The sequence below is a fragment of the Hippoglossus stenolepis genome, chromosome 8 (genome assembly GCF_022539355.2).
Source record: "Hippoglossus stenolepis isolate QCI-W04-F060 chromosome 8, HSTE1.2, whole genome shotgun sequence".
NCBI classification, from domain to species: Eukaryota; Metazoa; Chordata; class Actinopteri; order Pleuronectiformes; family Pleuronectidae; genus Hippoglossus; species Hippoglossus stenolepis.
Genome location: NC_061490.1, coordinates 7,216,908 through 7,238,221, shown reverse-complemented (window position 1 = coordinate 7,238,221; position 21,314 = coordinate 7,216,908). Strand labels below are relative to the sequence as shown.

Here is a 21,314-nt window from a genome sequence, read left to right as displayed (position 1 = left end):
CTTGTACAGTCTATTGGATAATGTGATTTTGTATTATCGATCCTTTTCACAGCGGACTTTTCATTATCATAGCTGGAAAAGTAGAGGTGTAAATAATGACATTAAGGTTGGCTCCATTACATTAGGTTGCCCTGTTAAACCCAGTCAGTGAATGAGAGTGCACAATATCAAAGCCGCCTGGGACCGGCTCACCTTAAAATGGAATGCAGCCATCATTAATGTTATTGATTACACTGTGCGCTGGCTAATAACAGTACACAAAGTCAGTATTTCCTCTTCGGGGTATATACAACGAATGCATGGTAGCCAATGATTGCCCCTCTGATGCTCCTACCTTTTGCCTTTGACAAATCTGGATTGTGTGTGTGTGTGTGTGTGTGTGTGTGTGTGTGAGATCTTGTGTCTATGACTTGATCCAGTTTGCTTGCCCAGCGAAACACGTTTCTGTTTTCCAGCGCCCAACAGTGGAGCTAACTGCGAGCTACTTACAGGTGATGGCCACACTTAATTGGTCGTAAGGCAAACCGTTGTCATTATCTAACAAACCGATGCAACAGCTGCTCCAAATTTCAGTGGGTCCACAACTACATTTATTGTACATGTTTTTTAGCATCATCATAAAAACCACAACTGTACTGGCTAGATACATTTTAAACATGTTTTTTTTCCTGTGTAAACGCGGACTATATAGACACATATAAATGAAAATAATGCATATCCTGTGCCCTGTTTTCATAGTGGAGGGTTGAGCTAATACATAAATTAACCAACCCTGACTTCTGAGGCTACCGACTGCAGCTGGAAAGCATTGAGATAGTGACACATTTGAGTTATTTGGCTCGGGAGTCTACTTTATGTAATCTGACTCTGACTGAGAGTTAGTTAGTTCATTCATAGTGGAGGAACAGTGATGCAGCCTTCTTTATATGGGGAGATTTGTTATTGCCCAGTGGGATGTCAGTCATCTGACCCATGAACATGATGTAAACATAGACGACATGTCTCCACTTCCTCCCGATGCACAAAAACAAAGCCAAAACATCCCAGATGTGTCTTCATCTTGCCCTGGTGACATTATTTGGAGCCAGAGTCTCTGCAGTAGATGAGACTGTGATGTTGATGTCCTGCCAAGCTCTTCAGTCTGTTTCAGCAGTCAATCATGTTTAAAATTGTTAAAATAACTAATAAAACCAAACTTATCAGAAACATATGGGAGATACCGTGTATCGTCTGATGTCAATGGATGATAGACTTCAGGTGGTTAAAAAGAGTGAAAAGATTTGACCAAATGTATAAGACGAAAGATTATCTTAACGGATGGAATTATTTTTAAGTCCAATCAAATTGTGGGACTGCTGAAACAAGGCAAACCTAAAGCCATAGTTCCTACACTGTTTATCGGTGGATGCAAACATCGTCAAATCAAAGAGGAAACATCAACATCATAGTCGTGATCTAATATCAAAGCTCAGAGCGAAATCAACAAGTGTAACTGTCAAAATATTTTTCTTGTAGTTTTTCCAAAAACATTTGCTGATGAAAAGTTAGGAAACTCAGTTGGAGTAGATAATATATTGATTTTGGTTTCCAGGGAGTGTATGTAGAGTATTTTTCTTCTAATAAATGTGTATATATATATATATCCAATGGTTTTGTGAATTTAGAGCTGGAACCAAAAGCAGGAGCCTGACTCGAGGTTTGCAGCAGTTAAAAAGCATCTTTATTGTAGATTAGGTATGGGGGAGTGTTCAGGGCCTGAGCCAGTGTTGAACATGGAGCAGGGCAGGCAGAGGGGGCTGGTGTCACAACACAACAACACAATCTGAGGAGGAGCAGGGTGAGGCAGGTAAACTGCAACACCCTGGAGGCACAGACGAACACAGCGTTAAACTAGGTTCAGACAAACACAAGGGGAAACACAAACTGGAACTCGTGTTTGGCTCTAGCATTAGTACCACATTGGCAAGCTGAACCATTTGGCGAAGACTGGAGTGAGAGTGTGTGTGTGTCTATGTGTGTGTATATACTGCAGGAGCTGATTAGTGGATGGGTCACAGGTGTGCCAGTGATGAGGCAGCAGGTGGGAATGGATCGCCACGCCCACACACACACAGACACACACACACACACACACACAGCGAGAGAGAAAGACAGAGAACAAATAATGAGGGAGCTGAAAACAGAAGTGCAGTAGGAATAGCAGAGGCGCAGCTGATACCTTGACACCTTCACCTGTCCCAGGCTGGAGTCAGCACTCAGTCCTTACAGGACATGAGAAATGTTTAGTATAACACACTCCACCAAAGTTACTATCTTATCGATATGTTTGTTTTAAACCTTTAAAAATAAGGGGAACACAGCAGAGAGGTGGAGAGTAACCAGGGAGGGCTGCTGTGGATGGAGTGTGTAAGTGTCTCTAACTGCACATGTCTAATAATACACATTACAAAAGTAAACTTTCAATAACAACTTTGAATAAAAATCAAAGCACTGTTCATATCATAGTCACTTGTCCACAGCAGATGATCCATCAGAATCTACAGGTAACTTTGCAGTCAACATGACCACATTACGCCGGGTTCACACAGGGCCGGCAAGCGCCGCCTGGCAGTTCACCGGGACGCGCATTTCTCCGCGCGGTCATCCTGCGATCCCTAACGCACTGCACTTAGGAGACCCGTTGACCCAGTAGTAAAACAGCATATACTTACTTGTGGCTCCAACATTAACTGCAACGGCGTCCCAACACTTATTTTCTTTTTGGCGTTGTCTTTACACAACATGTTCTGAGGATCATACAACTCCCTGTACTTCTCTACTTCAATTATCAACTTTATGTCATCCATCTTCAAGAATTTCTCCGCTGTTTGCTCCGTGCAATGTCGGGTGTCGGTGGGGGTAAATGAGGTAGTCACAAGTGACTACGCAACTCTATAGCCACCCCTCTCTCTGTCTCTCTCTTTCTATCTATATGACTGTAGTGGATGGGCAGAGGGGACATTTAATTATGTGATTGTGAGAAAATTAAAACTCCAGGACAACAGAAAGGGAATACAAAGTATGGGAATGCATATTTGATAATTTACGTCATATAAAATATGTCATTTATATCGTTCAAAATCATTTTTCAGTGTGTTTCCTGGCGCGATACGCTCGCGGCAAGCGGAAAAAATAGACTCGACGCCGAAACCATCGGTGAAGGGCGCGAGGCGACCTTGGCGCTGCGCGGCGCATCGCAGCCTATGTGAACGGCACAATTGAGTAACAGGGGGGCGGAAAGGAGGCGCCTGGCTTTCCTTGGCGCAGCGCGTCCTGTGTGAACCTGGCGTTACTCTGTACAGTCGACTGGTGAATCAATGTTTTTTTCTGTAAAAGTCAGATTCTCAGGTGATCGATCTCTTGGCAGGTGCAGTTAAGGACTCAGAGAGCAGCCATGTGTTGAAAAACAAACAAAAGCACCCAAGGTAAAAAACAATCCACATCACTGTTTATATCATTTGTACTAATGAGCTAACTAATGTTTCAATAATAGCATAATATGATAATCAACTTTATCTTTATAGCACTTCTCTAGTTGTAAAGATAGTTATCACAAAAATACATGACAAACTAAGGCAAACATGTTTTTTTTTTAAAAACAGTGTTTTTGTTTTAAAAACAGTAGTTGACAGATAGCATTAACATAGCAAAATGTATGTGTTTTAAAACTATTATCATGGATGTAACATTTTATCCCTGGTGCCTACTCAGCTCTCTGCCGTGGTCCTTTGCAGTGAAATAAAATATTTGCATGGTTTAAATGTCTTAGTAACTTCAGTGTGAATCAGTTTTCCCCAACGTTTATAGTGATATGAGTGCTAAAAACCCTGGAAAGCACACAAGCAAAACTCCCTACACATTATCTACTTCATTAAATCATCATATTTAATGCTTAGAAGACATTTAATTTAATTAGTGTGATCTGCCCTAATAGAACTGAAGAGAATAATATTCTGACAGTTACACTTTTGTTTGTTTTGCTGTAACTGCTCTGTGCTTTGGCACATTGGCTGTGAGATGAAACCATGACTATGATGTAGGTCTGTCTGTTTAACTTGAGGTTGCTTACATCCCATGATGAACAGTATAGCATGTAAAATAGGAGGCAGCACTTGCATCACTGTTCACTCAGGACTGGATGTGAACTCTATCAAATAAACTACACTTTAATTGCAGCCATTGTTTTATTTTGAATTAAATAAACTAGACGGCTAGAATGGAAATGAATTACCACTCCTGAAAGGAGTCTGACTGACTCAATGACTGACTGAATGTCTGAATATCTGACTGACTGAATCTCTATCTGTCTGTCTGTCTGACTGACTGAATATTTAAATTTTCAAATCGCTTCTGCTTTATCTTCCCTTCCGTCCCTGTGCGTTCTTTGATTTTTGTATACTTGTTTGTTTCCTGTATCTTAAAATAGCAGCGGAAAAAGGACCAAGAATTATGTCACATTCCATAGGATTAATAGAACCAGTTGACCTTGACACGTTGGGATTATCTAATCACAAAACATGATTTCTTGATTTATTTTCCGCTCATGAAGTATAAATTAAATATTAATCTACAAAGTAACTTCAGTAAACAGTTAATGAAGTGGAGTAATACATATAGATTACATAATAGTGTGTGTGTGTGTGTGTATATATATATACACACACACACATATATATATATATATATTCATTTAGTGAAAGTACTTCAAACTGTACCCACAACTTCTGTTTGTCTTAATCACTCTCCGTCACAGGTAATAGGTAAGGATTTGAAAATAAAAAAATCTCGTAAATAGTTTTTCATCCAGCATGTTTGTTTCCTCATTTCTTGTTTAGCCTTACTTGTTAAATTATTCAACAAATTTATTTTTGCTGTAGAGTTAATGTGGAAGTATGGTGTGCTGTGGCGTAATGTGTCTGCGAGAGACCGTATCACTCTGGGCTGCTCTCCTCCAAATACAACCCAGTGTCCTCTGGCATGTTCAAGCCACAACACCAGTGAATGTCTAATGCGCTAAACAAAGACAATGACACTCTGAGGGTGCTGTCCATTAATCCACTTAGACTTTTTTACCGTGTGCATTTCCACAATTACAGGGTTGGGTCAAATTCTATTAACCATGAGATTTTTTGCCTGACGACAGGCATTCACATGGAGAGTTACCATTCTAACCACGGGCATAAACAAGACTTGCTTTTATTAGACAAAACTCAAGGATGTTGCTCTGTGCAAAGGAAGACGTGGTTGACATTCTGATATTTGCTGAATCAGTTCGGTATAGCCCATTGTCATTGTGACTGGTTGGAGATCAGATGGCTGCAGGCCTCTTTATGTTACTGCTGTTAATGCCAACGTGGACAAGGGGAGAGGGAGAGTTTAGTAGGGTGATGCCAAATGTTTGGAAGAAAAGTGCTCCCTCCAAAACAAAAACATGACTGTGCATGTTGCATTTGCCAAAGAGCATCTTGACACACCACAAAGCTACTGGGAAAATGTTATATGGACTCACGGTTGAATTCTTTAGCAAGAATCTCAAGCACTATGATGTCAAATGGAGACTGCATACCAACATAAAAAAAAGAATCCCACTGGAGAGGTACGGTGGAGTGAGAGCTTTGCTGCCTCTGGGCCTGGACAGCTACCATCATTCAGGGGGAAAATAATTCCCAAGTTTATTGAGGTAAAATATAGGCTAATACCAGGGAGGCTGTGTGCCAGTCAGCCTAAAGTAAATTTGGTAATGAATCCATTCAAGCAAAGGAATTCCACGTTAATGAGTGGCCCAATCACAGCCCAGACCTTATCCAAATAGAGTTGCCATGTGGAATGAGCTCAGAGAGACAACGTAAGAATACGGCTGAGCTGCAGCAGCTCTGTGGGAAGAATGGCCCAGAATTCCCTCTGATTATTAAGATGAATTTACCTGCAGGTATTAAAAATAGCTTGTTTGAAGTTATTAGTTCCAAACCAATTCAAACCAGTTTAAATAATTGGGTCCGGACCATAGACCGTCCGGACTTTCCCCACAGTTTGCTTCTCTCACATGCACAACGCAGTGGGAGATTCTCTGCTCAGACACGGTCACAACAACAACAACACCAACAAATCCTCCAGAGGATTCAGGTGAGGGGTGGTGAAGATGGCGGAGGCAGGATGTAAAGGTATAATTCTGCTGTGTCAATCATGTGACTAAGTTTACAGTACATTGGCTCTTGTCACTACAAAGTCTCTTTACGTCTTTGTCAATGTCTTCTAAGTGTTTGGCATCGCTTTGTCATCCAGAGATATTTGTTCTCTGTGTCTTTTTTTTCCATTTTTGCGTATTAGAAACGTCATTGACCCCCATGCATGCTGTGTTCTCACATGACCAATCTGGAGTTTCTGCAGACTTTGTGCCAGAGTGCCATGTGAAGAAAGTCAGCAGAAATTCCAGTGCCTCTGCCTGCAGCATCACCTGAACACTTTAGATTTCATCTGACCGGAGAAACAGTCATCATTTGCACAAACCTTCTTCAAAACTGATCACTTCTGTGTTTGCTCTTCAGGTACAAACTTGATTGAGTCAAATCAAGACACATTTACAAAAACAATCAGTCATTATTGCCTCATCAACAAAGCTTTTCTTTGTCACTAAAATACTTACAAGTTACAAGAGACCCTTTTATTGCCAAAATGATATAAAATTATGTTTTGATCCTGGTTGGGACAGAAAAGCCCTTTTTGAATATGCATATGGAAGGTGATACAATGTGTCATGAGTTTTAGTTTATGTTTAAGTCACTGGCGACAAGAGAAATCTCTTAAAACTGCAAAAAAAACAAAAGCTTTGGCTTAATGAGCTTTGAAAGTCACCATTAAATTCTTGAAGAATCACGAAGCCTCCAGACTGTTTTCTGGAGCAATCTTTCAAAACACTGAGAGCTGCTGAATAACCCAAACATCACACTGGATGTAATTTGCATCGGTCGGCAGCACTGGATGTGTTGTTTGCACCCAGCATTAATATTGCTGGAGGAAAATGGGAAGTTAAAAATAAAAGCAGCCAAGCATTGTCAGTAAGTTTCCGAGGCGATCATAAAAAGCGTTCGATACAATTGATGACATGCCAGCCAACACAGTGGGATGTAATGCATTTTAAACAGATGCAATCATCTTAGATTGGCCACTTTGTCATCAGCGTTGAATCTGGTAATTGCTGGCAGCTCAACTAAAAAAGAATAATCAATATGAAAGAGGGCCATGAAACAAAGAGAAAATAAGCACTTTTCTGGCAAGCAGAGATAAGTGTAACCCTTGCACTGAGCTGGACAACCAAGTGTGTGTGTGTGTGTGTGTGTGTGTGTGTGTGTGTGTGTGTGTGTGTGTGTGTGTGTGTCCTCACAGGCTCTGTCGTAGCTCTGCTGTATCTCTCGATGTTCCCAGGGCTTGAAGATTCTTCTCTAATGTGACAACTGAGGGAACAATCAAACAACAGAAACATGAAGAGCAAGTGCTGAACTCACACATACACTCATGAACTAAGTCAAGTCTAAATTTGATTGTAAACTTATTTCAAAAATGACTTCAACCCTGGTCTACAGAGAATTGAACACAGTGTTTACAGGACTCCTCATTGCATTGTATCCTTTCTGAAGTCGATGACTAGCGAGTAAAAGAAATGACAACATCAGGTTTAATCAAAGAATCGATTAAGAATCCTAACCTGAGCCAAATATCCAAAAACAAATTTCATACTACATAACCTTAAACCATACACCAAATGAAAACAGTATACTGAAGTAATATAAATCTAAAGCTTAAGCTTAAATCCTAATTTGACCCTAATTTAAACTTAGTGTCAATGTAAAATTTAATTTGATGTAAAAACAAGGACAAAATCCATAATTTACCTCACCTCGAATTTAAAGCTAAAGCTGACTATCAAGATCTTAAACATAAACTTAAATACTAAAATAACTGGAAGCATGGCTTCAAAATAAAGCTAAAATCTGAATTTAACTTCTGGTAAAACTATTATTTTATTATACAATGTTCTGAATTCTCAATTATTGCTATGATTTATAAACCAGAAGACAACTAACTAGCTAACCCCTTGATTAACACTAATTTAAATGTCATACATTTATCTTACCTAAATCCCAAACATACAGTTATAATGAACTAACCCATAGCTTGTTTGTAAACCTACTGTGGACAATAATCCAAACCATAAACTAAAACCTAAATTCTTGAATTTAGTTTAGCCTCCATTTTAAATTACTTCAAAAACGACTACAAAACCAATACAGGATTTAATTCTAAACAAAAATGAGCCTATTTTGTCTCCAGGTTTAATTTAATCAAGTTGAATATTGGATTTTGCTTAAACCTTTTAGCAACAATAATCTGACCTCCAAATAAATAATACATTGAAACTTGATTTATATTTATCCTGCTATAATTTACCTACAACTCTAGTGTTGACTTCAATCATAGCCATGGACTAAAATATAAGCTAGTACCAGGGAATGTATACCCCCAAAAACTAAATAATTAAATATTCATTTAACCTTGGGTCCCTGATTCTAAAATACCATCAACCCTAATGTATTTTCATTCCTAAATCTAGATGCTAATCTCATTGTTCATTTAAAGAAAGGAGGAGCGGCCAAAATGTCATAGGTCCAATATCTCAAAGTAATGGAAGGACATAGAAGCACAAGGACAAATGTCAAGGCAGCATGCAGCACACACACACTCAGTTAACTGATGAATGGTACTTTACCGTTGGCGTTTATCTGGAAGATATTGGAGGAGGTCTCCTGAAACACATCTTGCAGTTCTGCAGGGCTGACCTGTGTGGCTTTGAAGAAAACATGATATCAGCACAGACTTCACAGTCCAGTGGAGCGTGACACTGCAGCAGACAGAGAGCTGACCACACAGTGGCAGCATGTGGGGACCACAAAATGAAGTAACAACAAAAAAGAAAAAATGCAGATTTGGGCATTTTCGTTAACAACAAAAATGGCGGCAGTTGATGTGTAGACAGTATCAAACAAAGGAGACAATGTATTTTCTATAAAAGACTAATAAAACATCTACACTCTGAGAATTTGTTTATATTTTACAACACATGTTTTGTTGCGCTGGTTCACTACTATCACAGTTCTAGCTGTTTTTATCTGTGACCATTAACGTCTCTTGGATGAACAGAGAGGTTCCAAACCAATTTGGTTCGAGGCCAGAGAGTTGTTGGCCCAAGTTGGACATTTTTATATCAACCACATATTTGTTGCTGTAATTTGTCCTTTCATTCTTTTTTTCCTTTATTATCTTTGTCAAAGCTGTGGAAGCATCAATCAATAACAATAGATCCACATTTCCCAGAATCTCTCTTCAACTTCAGCATACTGACCTTTGTAGTCCTTTGAAGCTCATTGTTTTAGTTTTTGGCCTCAAAACTCGTGCCCATCAACCTAAGATTTGTATTTTCAGCTTGTTGTGGTGCCCTTACGAGGCTAAAATATGTATTTATTATAGCTTGAACTCTGTGTTCTTACCTCTCTTAACCTTTTTTGCAAACAGATTTTGGAAATAGACATAAAAAGAAATTGTCCAAGCTGAATGTGTAGTATCTGAGTTTGTTTGGTTAAAAAGCCTCTGAATCCTGCTTTGTTATTTATGCTGAATAACAACAAGGATTTTTACATTCACATGCTGTTGTTTTTATTTGTTCACACTTGAAATTCAACTGTTAAGGTTGCGTTCGCTGGTTGACAGCATGCAATTCAAACAGCACCTCTGCCTTTGAATGTAATGTGCAGAAGAAATTGGAACAGGGATAGCACCATTTTATTTGGCTTCTCCTTCATGGTGACTATTGCTGTTAATGCTATATGCCTAAATCTGCTTCTCAAACAAATCAAGCCAAGCTGACAAACGAAGATTTAAAGAATTAATGTAAAGACATTAAGGAACTTGACGCATCAAAAATAAATTAATTAGGCACAGGAGATGGTAGGAAAATTGACATTTACATTAATTATAATGAAAGAGTGGGTATTGTTACTGCAATGAATAGATGTGAAAATTGAATGGACATCAAAAGGCTGCAGGAGCTTGTGATGTACGACCTAACTGCAGCAACGATGATAGACTGGACAGGGGGAAAATGGCGTGGCACTGAGCCACAGGCTGGCGGCAGAAGTGGTGAGTCTGCTGTATAAGTTATGTGGGCAGGACCATTTTCCTTGTTCAGAAGCACATTTCATTGCAAATGACAGGGAGGGTTAATGGCCCAGAGCCATTACAGCAGGCTGAGATCAACATCATGACCTGGATAAGCTGCACACACAAGCCAGCGCACACACCCTATTGTCAATTTTTGCGCCCAGAAATGACTGCCATCAACATTTTTCTCTCACATTGTCAGGAGTACACGGGCATAGATAAAATGTAGGGGTGGAACATGCTCCTAAGTACCAGGAATTGATGAATGGGCTATCAAATATTGAAATGAAATAAAGAGAGACAGACAAGCGGGGGTGAAGTCAAAGACAAATTAGTGGTGGACAGTGAAACATATATTCAGTGTGGGTCAGGAGGAAGAGCTGAGGGACCTCCACTGTACATCACAAGCCATTAACTCGACTCAATGAGCTATACTGACAAATCGTCCAGGTAATGACATGATTGCATTCAGTCCATCGAGCAGCGTTACAAGATTGTGGTTCATTTGGAAATGGGTCATTTTTCAACTGAGGGAACTTTAGTGCATTTTTAATGTTATCTCAGCATACACACATTTTTTACCACACACTTTTGTACACCTTTCTTTTACCATGATGGATGGATAGCCGCCGTTCATGCTACAGTGGAGGTGGATCGGCCTGTCACAGGACGGGTGTGAGTTTACATTTGTGTATGTCCTCAGTATAGGACCCTGCCTTCCTTCTCTGCAGGCTGATAAAAATTAAATATATATCGACCTTATCATATCACAAAAGCTGTTATTCATTTTATAGCATCTATGCATTCCAAGTTAGTTGTAGTTGAGTATTAACTGGTAGAGTAGAAACGTAGCCTGATGACACGTTGTGAAACACCATAGGGATTATATAAGGATCTAGGCACTGAAAATAAGTTGTTGGAGTGAGGACTGGGTTGATGAATAGACAGATTTATTGTACATTGAATTTCTTACTCATTAATTAGCTACTTAAGCCTGCAGCCCCTTTTGTGAGTTGGTAAATTACACGTGCTGTCACTTTATTACAGTATTAATTTATCCTGTTCCCAGTCTGCAGTTTGCATTATTGGACAAGTGTTCAATTTTCAAGAGTAAATCCAGTAAGTCTGTACTATTAGATGCTCCAAAAATCTATAAAAACTCTTACCCTGGGACTGTGTGTGTGTGTGTGTGTGTGTGTGTGTGTGTGTGTGTTAGGGTTTTCAATTTAAGTTTTTCTATAGAAACTACACTCATTATTGTACAATAATTAAAATTAAACATGAACACTAGTTCATGTTTAATATAAACAGGTTTTGTTCTGGTAACTGACACACACATGTCCATCAAATAATTGTTTATCATATTTGTAGGTATTATGTATCATTCTGAATCATTTAGTCCCTCCCCTCCCCTCAACTTGAAATGTCCCCTTGTCCTACACTTAAGTCAACTAGTGTGATCTGACATGGACGATCAAAAGGAATCAAGCAGCAGGATGTCAATTGCTCTTCACACCCTGCTGCTTCCAGCAGAACATCAACAAGGTAGTCGGGTCAGAGAGGCCGTTGCAATTCATTGTAACCATTGTGAATCCAAGCTGATTACAGTCACTGCTTAAAGTAAAGTGGGCCACCTTTCAATTCCCCTGGAGGAGATGGATGTCTAAAAGTAAAATCATTACTCTCTCCTGAGGTACAATGGAAACCTCCCACCATCTGCTGACATATGACAGAGGCCATCTCCTACAGGATGCAGCTCAATGGTGGGGGTTAGAGGTCACGGGAGGATGAGGGGGGGAGGGCGACCATGGTCAACCACCACATCCTGTGCCATGGAATCAGACCAGAGCAGATGGAGCACTTCTGTTCATCCTGTATCTATTGCATCCTTCTCCACAGAATGTCCAGTGGGGAAAAAAAAATTTCATATAATTGTGTCCAATGAAACCTCATCATGTGTTGCATTAAATGTTTTGATATTTATTTTGAATTTCAACAAGTTCAACAAGGATACCCTGAAAAAGAAATTCATTCCACTTTAAACCAAAATAATTTACTTGCATGAATCTGGTAACATTAACTCTGACTCATCTCTGCGTTACCTGCAGTTCATCCCTTTGACAAATGGTTAAAAAGAACATGAAGTGTGTGCCAAGTTCAAATTATTGTCACACAATGCTTTCACGGGCGAGAAATGTCATTTTCACATTAAAACCACAACACACAATCAGCACTTACGATTTCATGCTCATTTCACAAACCGCAACTGCTCCCTGGAAGGTTAGAGGACCCGTAGAGGGTTATTTCCAAATCAGTGTTTGGTCAATGGTTTGGATCAGTTCAGCAGCTTTTTATCTTTCCACACTTGAAACTCTTCTCTCACATTAACATGTCGACACTTTAACATGCTGTTATCAGCATCCTACTTCAAAGCTGTGCTGATATGCATTGCCATCACAAAGTCACTCTTGACAAATCCCGTCTCCCTGTGGTTTCAGTAGTGTGTCTGATCCAGTCATAACTTTCATTTTGCCCGACGTTACATCCCTACAGAGGCTGTGGAAATGCTTATGAGGGCTGCGAGAAATGTATATCATTTGAAGAAAGGGTCATGAGACTAAGGGCTCCATTTTAACATGGAAAAAGTGCTTTTAGTATCCAAATCCACTTTTGCAAGTTTATCAAAAGGTGCATAGTTCAAAAGGTTTGTTGTAAGTCTCTAAATAACTGATCACATGTTAGTCTACTCACAATATTTGCCACTTCTGACAGTCCATATTTTACATGAAAATGAGAAGTGAGGTTCTTTCATTCTCATTCATAATAAAACAGGTAATTAGGTTAATGTTTCTCTTCTATAGCTGCTTTACCAAGCTTTCAAACGTGAATAACTAACAATTTCAGTTGAAATTACCTAGTTTTTAGTTCACAACCTGAACATAAAAATGCACAATGAGGCAATATTTAAATTAACTTTCATGTCCTTTATTGAGTTTGCAGTTTTTGTTCTAAAATCTGTAAAAACTAGAATGTCGCTCTGAGACCACCAGACTTATACATTATCTTGCAATGTGGAAGAAGTGTTTCCCATTTGTTATCTAGGCTGTAGCAGCCCACCTATTCTAATTTGTCCTGCCACAGTTTCATAATAAACCAATAAAGTTCATTTTAAACTTCTCAGGATTACATTAGACGTCTTGAACTATTTGCTGAGTGCTCACTACTGCTAACGTCCATAAAGTTCTTACTGACCATGCAGGCAGTGAGACCTCATAGTTGGAGCTGCAGTTGTATCTGCAAATGGCAAGCAAACATTCTGTGTACATGCCACTAAGAGGCTGTTAATGTGAAAGCAACGTTCCTGTGCATGCCCCTTGCACCTTGCTACTGCCATATATAAAATTAATTAAGTGGTAAACACTGCAGGGGAAGTGCAACAAAATTCCATTTGAACTGTCCATTTATTCAGATCTGCATAGCCTTGTTGGTGCAGCTACTAAGAAAAAGGGTCTGAAGTGGAATAAAAATATAAAGCTGTATAACGAAATCTATATTTTACATATTTGTAGTTATTGACAAGACCCCAGTGAACTGATAAAAGATATTTAGTTGGCTGTGGTAGATTTTCTTTTCCTTTATTTAATAATCAATACAATGTGTATATCCCGATATCTGCTACATTAATGATGAGAGTCCTGAGCACACAGGAGATGAATTACCAGCAGGCCGACACAAGTAGCTAGTCAATAGCACAAATGTATTATCTGCAACAATTATACTCTCGAATCAGGGAAAAGCCTCTGTCTCCTCACTGAGGGAGAAGGAGACAACAAGGTTTGATTTTAGTTTCAAGTATGACTGAAACATAAACCACTCTAACGTGCGATCGTAAACTGAATTATTTTGTTAGATTGTTGGATGATTAACAAAATTGTATACCCCTTCTATAATTGTACCTTTATTCATATGTTGATTTCCATTTCTTTCTTAAAACACTGATTGCTGCATCAGCTACATTAATAAAAAATCGCTTAAATTAGGACAGAAAAGATTGGTAGAAGTATATTGGAAGAATACATTTTACCACCGCTCACTTTGTATAAATTTATAATATCCACATAATCATGTCCTAATAACTTTTGTATAATATATTATAGGCTTATACAACTGTGTAATAGTCTAAACAATTATTAGAGAAACTAAACAATGGAAACACATTTTATTTGGGGCTCAAAAAAGACTTGTTGCACTGCTACTGCAGCTTCAACAAGGCCGACAAACCACTGTGGTGCTTTAAATAAAGCTATTTATTGAGCTGAAAATGCTGATTTGATCATACGACTAAGTTCTACATTCTTAAATTGCTGATGCAGGAAACTAGCGCAGCAGCTTCATCATGGTCAGACAGTTATTTTAGGGAGATGACCGAAACAGGCTTGGAGAACCTGCAGAGCATGGAGAGTACGCAAACCACAGGAATTCATAAAAGGCTCACCTTGACTTCACGATGAGGAGGTGTACACCAACCCCACCTCCAAACACACACACACACACACACACACACACACACACACACACACACACACACACACACACACACACACACACACACACACACACACACACACACACACACACACACACACACACACACACACACACACACACACACACACACCATACCCACATGAAGCCGTCTGGAGGCGTTCTGCTCTGTTTAGTGTGCTGTCATGTCCCTTGTGGCCAGAAAATGGCGACCAAAATGAAATTATCATTATGAATCTTCTCTTACTGAACACCATGTTGTTCACATGCTGCAATACGGCTTATATTTCAGTTTCATTAGTGAAGGCCTCCTCATAATTTAGTCTCACCCCACTGCTCAGGGAGACACTATTTAATAGCAGTGTGAGAAAGGGATAAGAAAGATAGCAAACACCAAATTGATCAATACCTTAAACATTAAGAGAAAGGCATCACATATATGATTCAATCTCATTAAAATCTAAGTTTATGTCTGAGTTGACTAAACGTTTTTATTGCTTCCCAATAATGCATATTCAGACTATAAACAACCGTTAACAGAAAAAGAAAACCATCTACAGCACTGTTCTTGTCTTAATGACCACTCAAAGCAAGAGGTCACAGTCACCCATTCATAAAGCACTAATGCTATGAACACATGTTGACCAGATTAACCAGGGATCGAACGACCGTCCTGCCAATGAGTGGACAAGCTGCTCTACCCCCTGAGCCTCAGCCGCCTCAGTTAACAGCAGCATATACAGAAAAGGAGATACATTTTTCAGTTGCAGCACATTTGTTTTCTGGATGCTGTCAGGCCACTGTAATTACTTCCATGATCCTTCATCCCTACTGTGGGCATCTAAAAATAACAAATTGTTGAGTGCAGAATTTAATACAAAACATGACCTTTCCACAAAACAATTAGAGCTACATGCAAGACAAATGAAGCTATTATGAACGGTTTAATGAGAGGAAAACTCCTCTGCAGAAGATAACAACACATTGGATGTTTAAAATTCTTTAACGTCAGCAGCCCAGACACATCAGACCGTGGTTTAACACTCTTAACAGCCACATTCACAGAGAAATGTGAATTTATAATCGTTTTGGTCTTTACTAACTCTCATTAGGGAGTAGATCCGTCCCCTTTTCACACATAAAACTATTGTTTAGCTTTTTAGCTGCCACTACATTCATGTTTGTGGTGGTAAGGACAGCTCAGATATGCTTTTTGCTAACAGAGGGTTTAGAGATTGTGACAACCCTGGAGTTGTCCTGCTGTGGTGTTGTGCTTGTGTGTGTGTGTGTGTGTGTGTTTCAGGTTCCTGTAGGCGGAGTCAGACCTTATGTGGCACACCTGTGCTGACCAGTATTTAAGAAGGCTGCAGACTGGGCTCTCCCCTCTCTCTGCCCTCTCCTTCACCAGGTCTACCACCACATGGACATGGCAGCATGGCATTGGCTTGATTTTTATTTTTATACCCACACACTACAGACATCACTGAAGACGGAAATGATTACCATGTTTACTTGAAGTAAGTTTTCTTTGTAAAATAAATACTTCAACTGCTGCAATTTGTGACCTTGCTCCTTTCCTGTTACACAACAAGAGCCAATGTGTAACAAGAGTAATTGAAAAGCAAATTTGACATTCAGTTTGAGCTACCAATTCCTCTGATCACCAGCTCTCCATTAAATCAGCCAAATAATTACAACTGTATGTATTCATTTTCACTTACCTATTTATATTATGTATGTATTCATCTTTTATACATTTTATGAATATTCAAAATATGGCAAAATCTAACATTAAATACACCCACAAAATAAAAGGTAGAAACAGGCAAAATTCTTTGAAAATGTCATTATTCCTTGAAAGACACCATCTCCTCTTCTTCTACTTCTCACAGGTGTTTAACTGGATTCATTCCCTGTACACATTCACAAATCTCATTACACAATTTGAGATTATTTTACACATTCACAAATCTCATTACACATTTGGACATTATTTTACACATTCACAAATCTCATTACAAACATACGGATTGAGACTCATATTTGTCAATAGTTTTGCTACATGAATGGCCCCGTACTGTAGATTCACATCTGGTGACTGGGGAGGTCACTGAAGTTTACTGAACTCACTGTCTCATGAAACCAAGTTAAGACTTTTGCTTTGTGACATGGGGCATTGTCCTGCTGAAAGCAGCCATTAGAAGATGGTAAACTGGGACCATAACAGGATGACCATAGTCAGATAAAAAGCTCAGATAGATTGCGGAATACAAATGACTTTCGAATGAGTTTCTGAAATGCTCAAACTCTGATAACGACAGTCCTGCCACAGTCAAAGTCACTGAGATCCCATTAACTGAAGCTCCTTCTGCAGGATTCTGTGCATTGCTCTGCTGCCACGTGATTGGCTCATTGGATAATAGCATGAAAAAGCAAGTATACAGGTGTTTCTAATAAAGTGAGTGAATTTTGGGTGTTGCACAGTACTGTACTCAGAGTATATACAAGAGTACTCAACTCAGTGGCATCTATTCCATCACTTCTGTTCGTATATATACTGCCTAAGAACATGTCTTAGTCCACAATGTATGATGTGTAACAGCAGATCTCAAAACTATTTCCACTGTCAGAAACACCACGGTTCACAAAGCACCGTAGATGATGGCGCCGCCGACTCGTATCCGTAGCTTGAAAGCTACTCAGAGACACAGTACATGGAGACAGCGTAGCCAAAATCAACAAAAGACCTCATGTGAGGATACAGGGTCACGGAGGGCTGGGCTTAAGATCATTGGCGTCTCAGCCGGTCCATTAATCCAATGCGTGGCTTTCTAACACATGGCTCACTTTGGCCACTTACTGCCCATCAGCAGTGCATTGAGCTGGAGGAGCAAATACTCATCACAGCTCTGTCACATCCAGTTCGCTCTTGCTTCATTCGGGCTTAATAAGCAGGGCTGTGTCTCCAGAGGGCTCATCAAAGGGAACTAACCATGTGGACACATCCATGGGTCAGGTCCAGCATCCAGCAATCTGCTGTCGGCTGCGGGGAACCAGGTGGGCCTCTTTAAACTGTGATAGTGTGGGAGGGATGAGCTGCTGCTGTCAAGCAAGGACAACAATTACTATTACTGTCCACACAAGGAACTAAGCGTCCAAATGACAACTGGAGCTAGTGAGTCATTGGTTGGATGATTAATTGATTAGCTCAACAGAAAAAGAATTGGCACCTTTTCCCACTATTTGAAAAACAACCTTTTTTTGTCTTTCCAATCATCGATCATTCTCTAACATTTAATTGTTCCCACAAATACTGGAAATAGTTGTCTCAGCAGCTTTTGTCCACATATCTATATATGTCCACATACATTTGCAAATCCTTTCAGTCTGCCTCCAGAGCCTGTCACTCCCCTGCACTTTCTAAAGTACTGAATGACCTTCTGCTTATCTCAGTGTGGTGTTTGACATCATATGTCACTGAATATCCCTTGACTGATTTGAAGCAAATTTGGTTTGTCTGGTTTGGCTCTCAAATGGTTTAAGTCTTACTTATCTGAAAAAAACAAGTTTGTCCGCTATAATAATACTACATCAATATTTATAGTATAGAGTATCCCAGTTCTCTGTTGGCCTCTGATCTTATTCCTACATTTTACCTATTGGCCAAACTATAGCTAGTAATGGAAATCATTCAACTGCTGGGGTGAGGATACTCAGCTGTATGGGCCTATACAGGCAGATGACCCTTCTCAAATGATCCAACATAGAAGCCTGCTTGTATGTTGTGAGAATCTGTTTGTCACACAATTCCCATCTCCTAGATCTTTGATCAAAGTGGGATGCTGGTGGTTTGTCCAGCTCAGCTGTGTGATTTTACAAAATATGCCAAAAATCTTTTCTATTAGTGCACATTCGGAAACTCTACTACGTACATTTGTGTCATACAGACTGGACAATTCTTAGTTTGTTTTCACGCCTGTCCTGAGCTCCTACTAAAAGTCCTCAAATGGTTTCAAATGCTGCAGCCAGAATTTGCCAATGGCTTTCTTTCATTGCTTATAATCCATATCACATCAGACTGTAAAGTGCTTCTTAAGATATATAAATCATAAATAGGCCTTCTCATTCACACCTTTCTGTTCTATTGACACTTTATTTTCCTTACCATGCTATTCACTCTCAGAATACAGGGCTGCTATCTTTCCCAAAAGTTAAGAAGAAGACATCACGCTGCCGGGGCCTCTGCCTATTATGTCCTCAGAAATATCTCCCCTACTGATATTAAGACTGCTGACTCTGCAAAGGCCCATCCATCCATTGTTTTCCACTTATCTTGGGTCAGGTCATAGTGGCAGCAGGCAAAGACAGATATTCTAAATGTCCCTCTCCCTAATATTGTCCAGCTCCTGCAGGGATCCTGAGGCACTCCCAGGCCAACTAAGATATATAATCCCTGCAGCAAGTTTTGATCCCATATCAAGTGGTCTCCTCCCAGTTGAGTGTTCTTCCAAAGGAAGGCACCCATTAGGCATTCAAATCAGATGTCTGAACCCCCTCAACTGTCTCCTTTTGACCCTGAAGGAGCAGCAGCTCTACTCCAAGGTCCCTCCAGATGTCCCTGTTCCCACCTCAGCCACTTTTTAGAAGTAACTCATTTGGGCTTCTTTGATCTGCAAACTCCTTTTTTTTTCGGTAACTACACAAAGCTCACGACTATTGGTGAGGGTCGACGGAACATAGATCTACTTTAAAATTGAAAACTTTGTCTTTCAGCGCAGCTCCCTTTAACCGCAACAGTCCCATGCCAATAATGCACCAATCCGGTCAATCTCCCACTCAGTCTGAGTCTCAATTAATCTATTTCAGCTAGTATAGTATAGTCCATGTAGCCCTGCTGACAAGAAAACTTCAAATTATCTGATAACGGCTGCATCTCTCTAATCCTCCGCTCGTTTCTTCCCTGAGCCTATGAACAACCAGACTCTGCATGCCGGACCGTCAGCCAACCTATAGGACATATTTCTTTATCCTGGTTCCTTATTCTAGATTTTTTGCATCAGGATCATTTGTCCTCCAGGGGATTCAATCTCTCTCTCGAATGGTATTTCAGTTCTCCTCGTCCACTGGGTTTCAATTTAGTCTGGATTGTCTACTTGAGTTTTTCTTTCATGCATTTGTGTAGTGTGTCCTCCTTTTGTTCTCTTGCCAAGTCATCAAAGTGGAGAGGAGTCTGTGTCCCTCAGGTCTTATCAGTTGGCACTTGGCAGCACCTGAAATAATCTTTACATCTTCCTTTGTAATTCTAATATTCTGTACACATGAAATCTATTACATGTGTGGCTGTTGTATTTCTGATATTTGCTGCTCTTGATGGGGGTCTCTGTCTGATTCAGGGATCTATGGACAAAGAATGCATGCTGCACATATTGTACAACCACTTGGGTCAATAATACGTGTCAGAGTTTTAACAGTGAATGCTCTAAAATACCAACAAATGATTTCTGCACCAAATATCTAAACCTTTGTAATGTTTTTATGGTACATTTCACCCTTCTCTGAGAAGTTACATTTTATTCCTGTCTGAACACAGTTCACAGTTGTTTCAGAACATTATCTTCAAGCTGGGAGGGAATTTGGGGATTTGAGCAGCTGGGAGTGAGCAAAAAGAGTGAATGCATCCTTGAAAATGCACTCGAATACAAGAAGACAGTTTGTTTAAACATTAATGGTAAAACTATCACACTGCGACATTTGTGACTCCTATTTTAAAACCGTCGGGGAAAAACAGTGAGCATCTGCACCCTCTTTCATTTTCAATTGGGAATTTATTCAAAGTAATCATATGGCGTGTCATTATGTGATGATATTAAAGCCGTGTTGTCCTATCGTCCTGAATGAGAGAAGACTGTGTTGGAGCTGACACGCCACCTGAAACGACACAGAGCAGGGTGGAGGATTGAGAGGTTTTGCCGGCAGAGAGAGGAGAGAGATTAGTCTAAATGACAGCTCTATTAGAGACTTAACCTGGGCTTTGATCATTTCCTGAGCTCTCCTTGAGATCAGCCCAAGTAACAAATGGCAAATCTGACAGGCTCCTGCTCCAACCCCCCCAACCACCACCGCTCATACCCTTCATATTGCACCCGGTCTTCACAGTGATTAAAGACCCCCTTTCCTGGTGACTGAGTCTCTCATCTGTCTGCCCACAATAGGGACTGGGAGAGATTGCCTGATTGTCAGTCTATCGCAGGACACATAGTGGTATAGTATGCTGGAGTCCAGAGTGAAAAAGCAAATGTGATGTTTGTTTTACTCTGTCACGTCCTTCCTTTTTCTTTCATGATGTATATGAACGGCAGCATAATGACTTGTGCCAACTACTCCCCTTGAGTGTCAAACATGATTGGTATGAATACACATTTGTATATGCCGCTAGAAATGTACAAAGCAGACAGATAAGGACATATTCATTTTGCAGGGACTGGCGAAATGAATTGCACTACATTTTCTGCTCAGCA

The 21,314-nt window shown here is 39.9% G+C and overlaps 1 protein-coding gene across 1 annotated transcript in view; it reads right to left on the bottom strand.

Moving 5' to 3' along the window:
- tsnare1 (T-SNARE Domain Containing 1) overlaps positions 1-21,314 on the bottom strand; it is a 145,487-nt gene that overhangs the window by 84,683 nt on the left and 39,490 nt on the right. Inside the window, exons 3-4 of the mRNA XM_035162801.2 lie at positions 8,804-8,881; positions 7,421-7,490 (exon numbers count right to left, since the gene is read on the bottom strand). Coding sequence (XP_035018692.1) covers positions 7,421-7,490; positions 8,804-8,881 — 148 coding nt within the window. The remainder of the gene's footprint in view (positions 1-7,420; positions 7,491-8,803; positions 8,882-21,314) is intronic.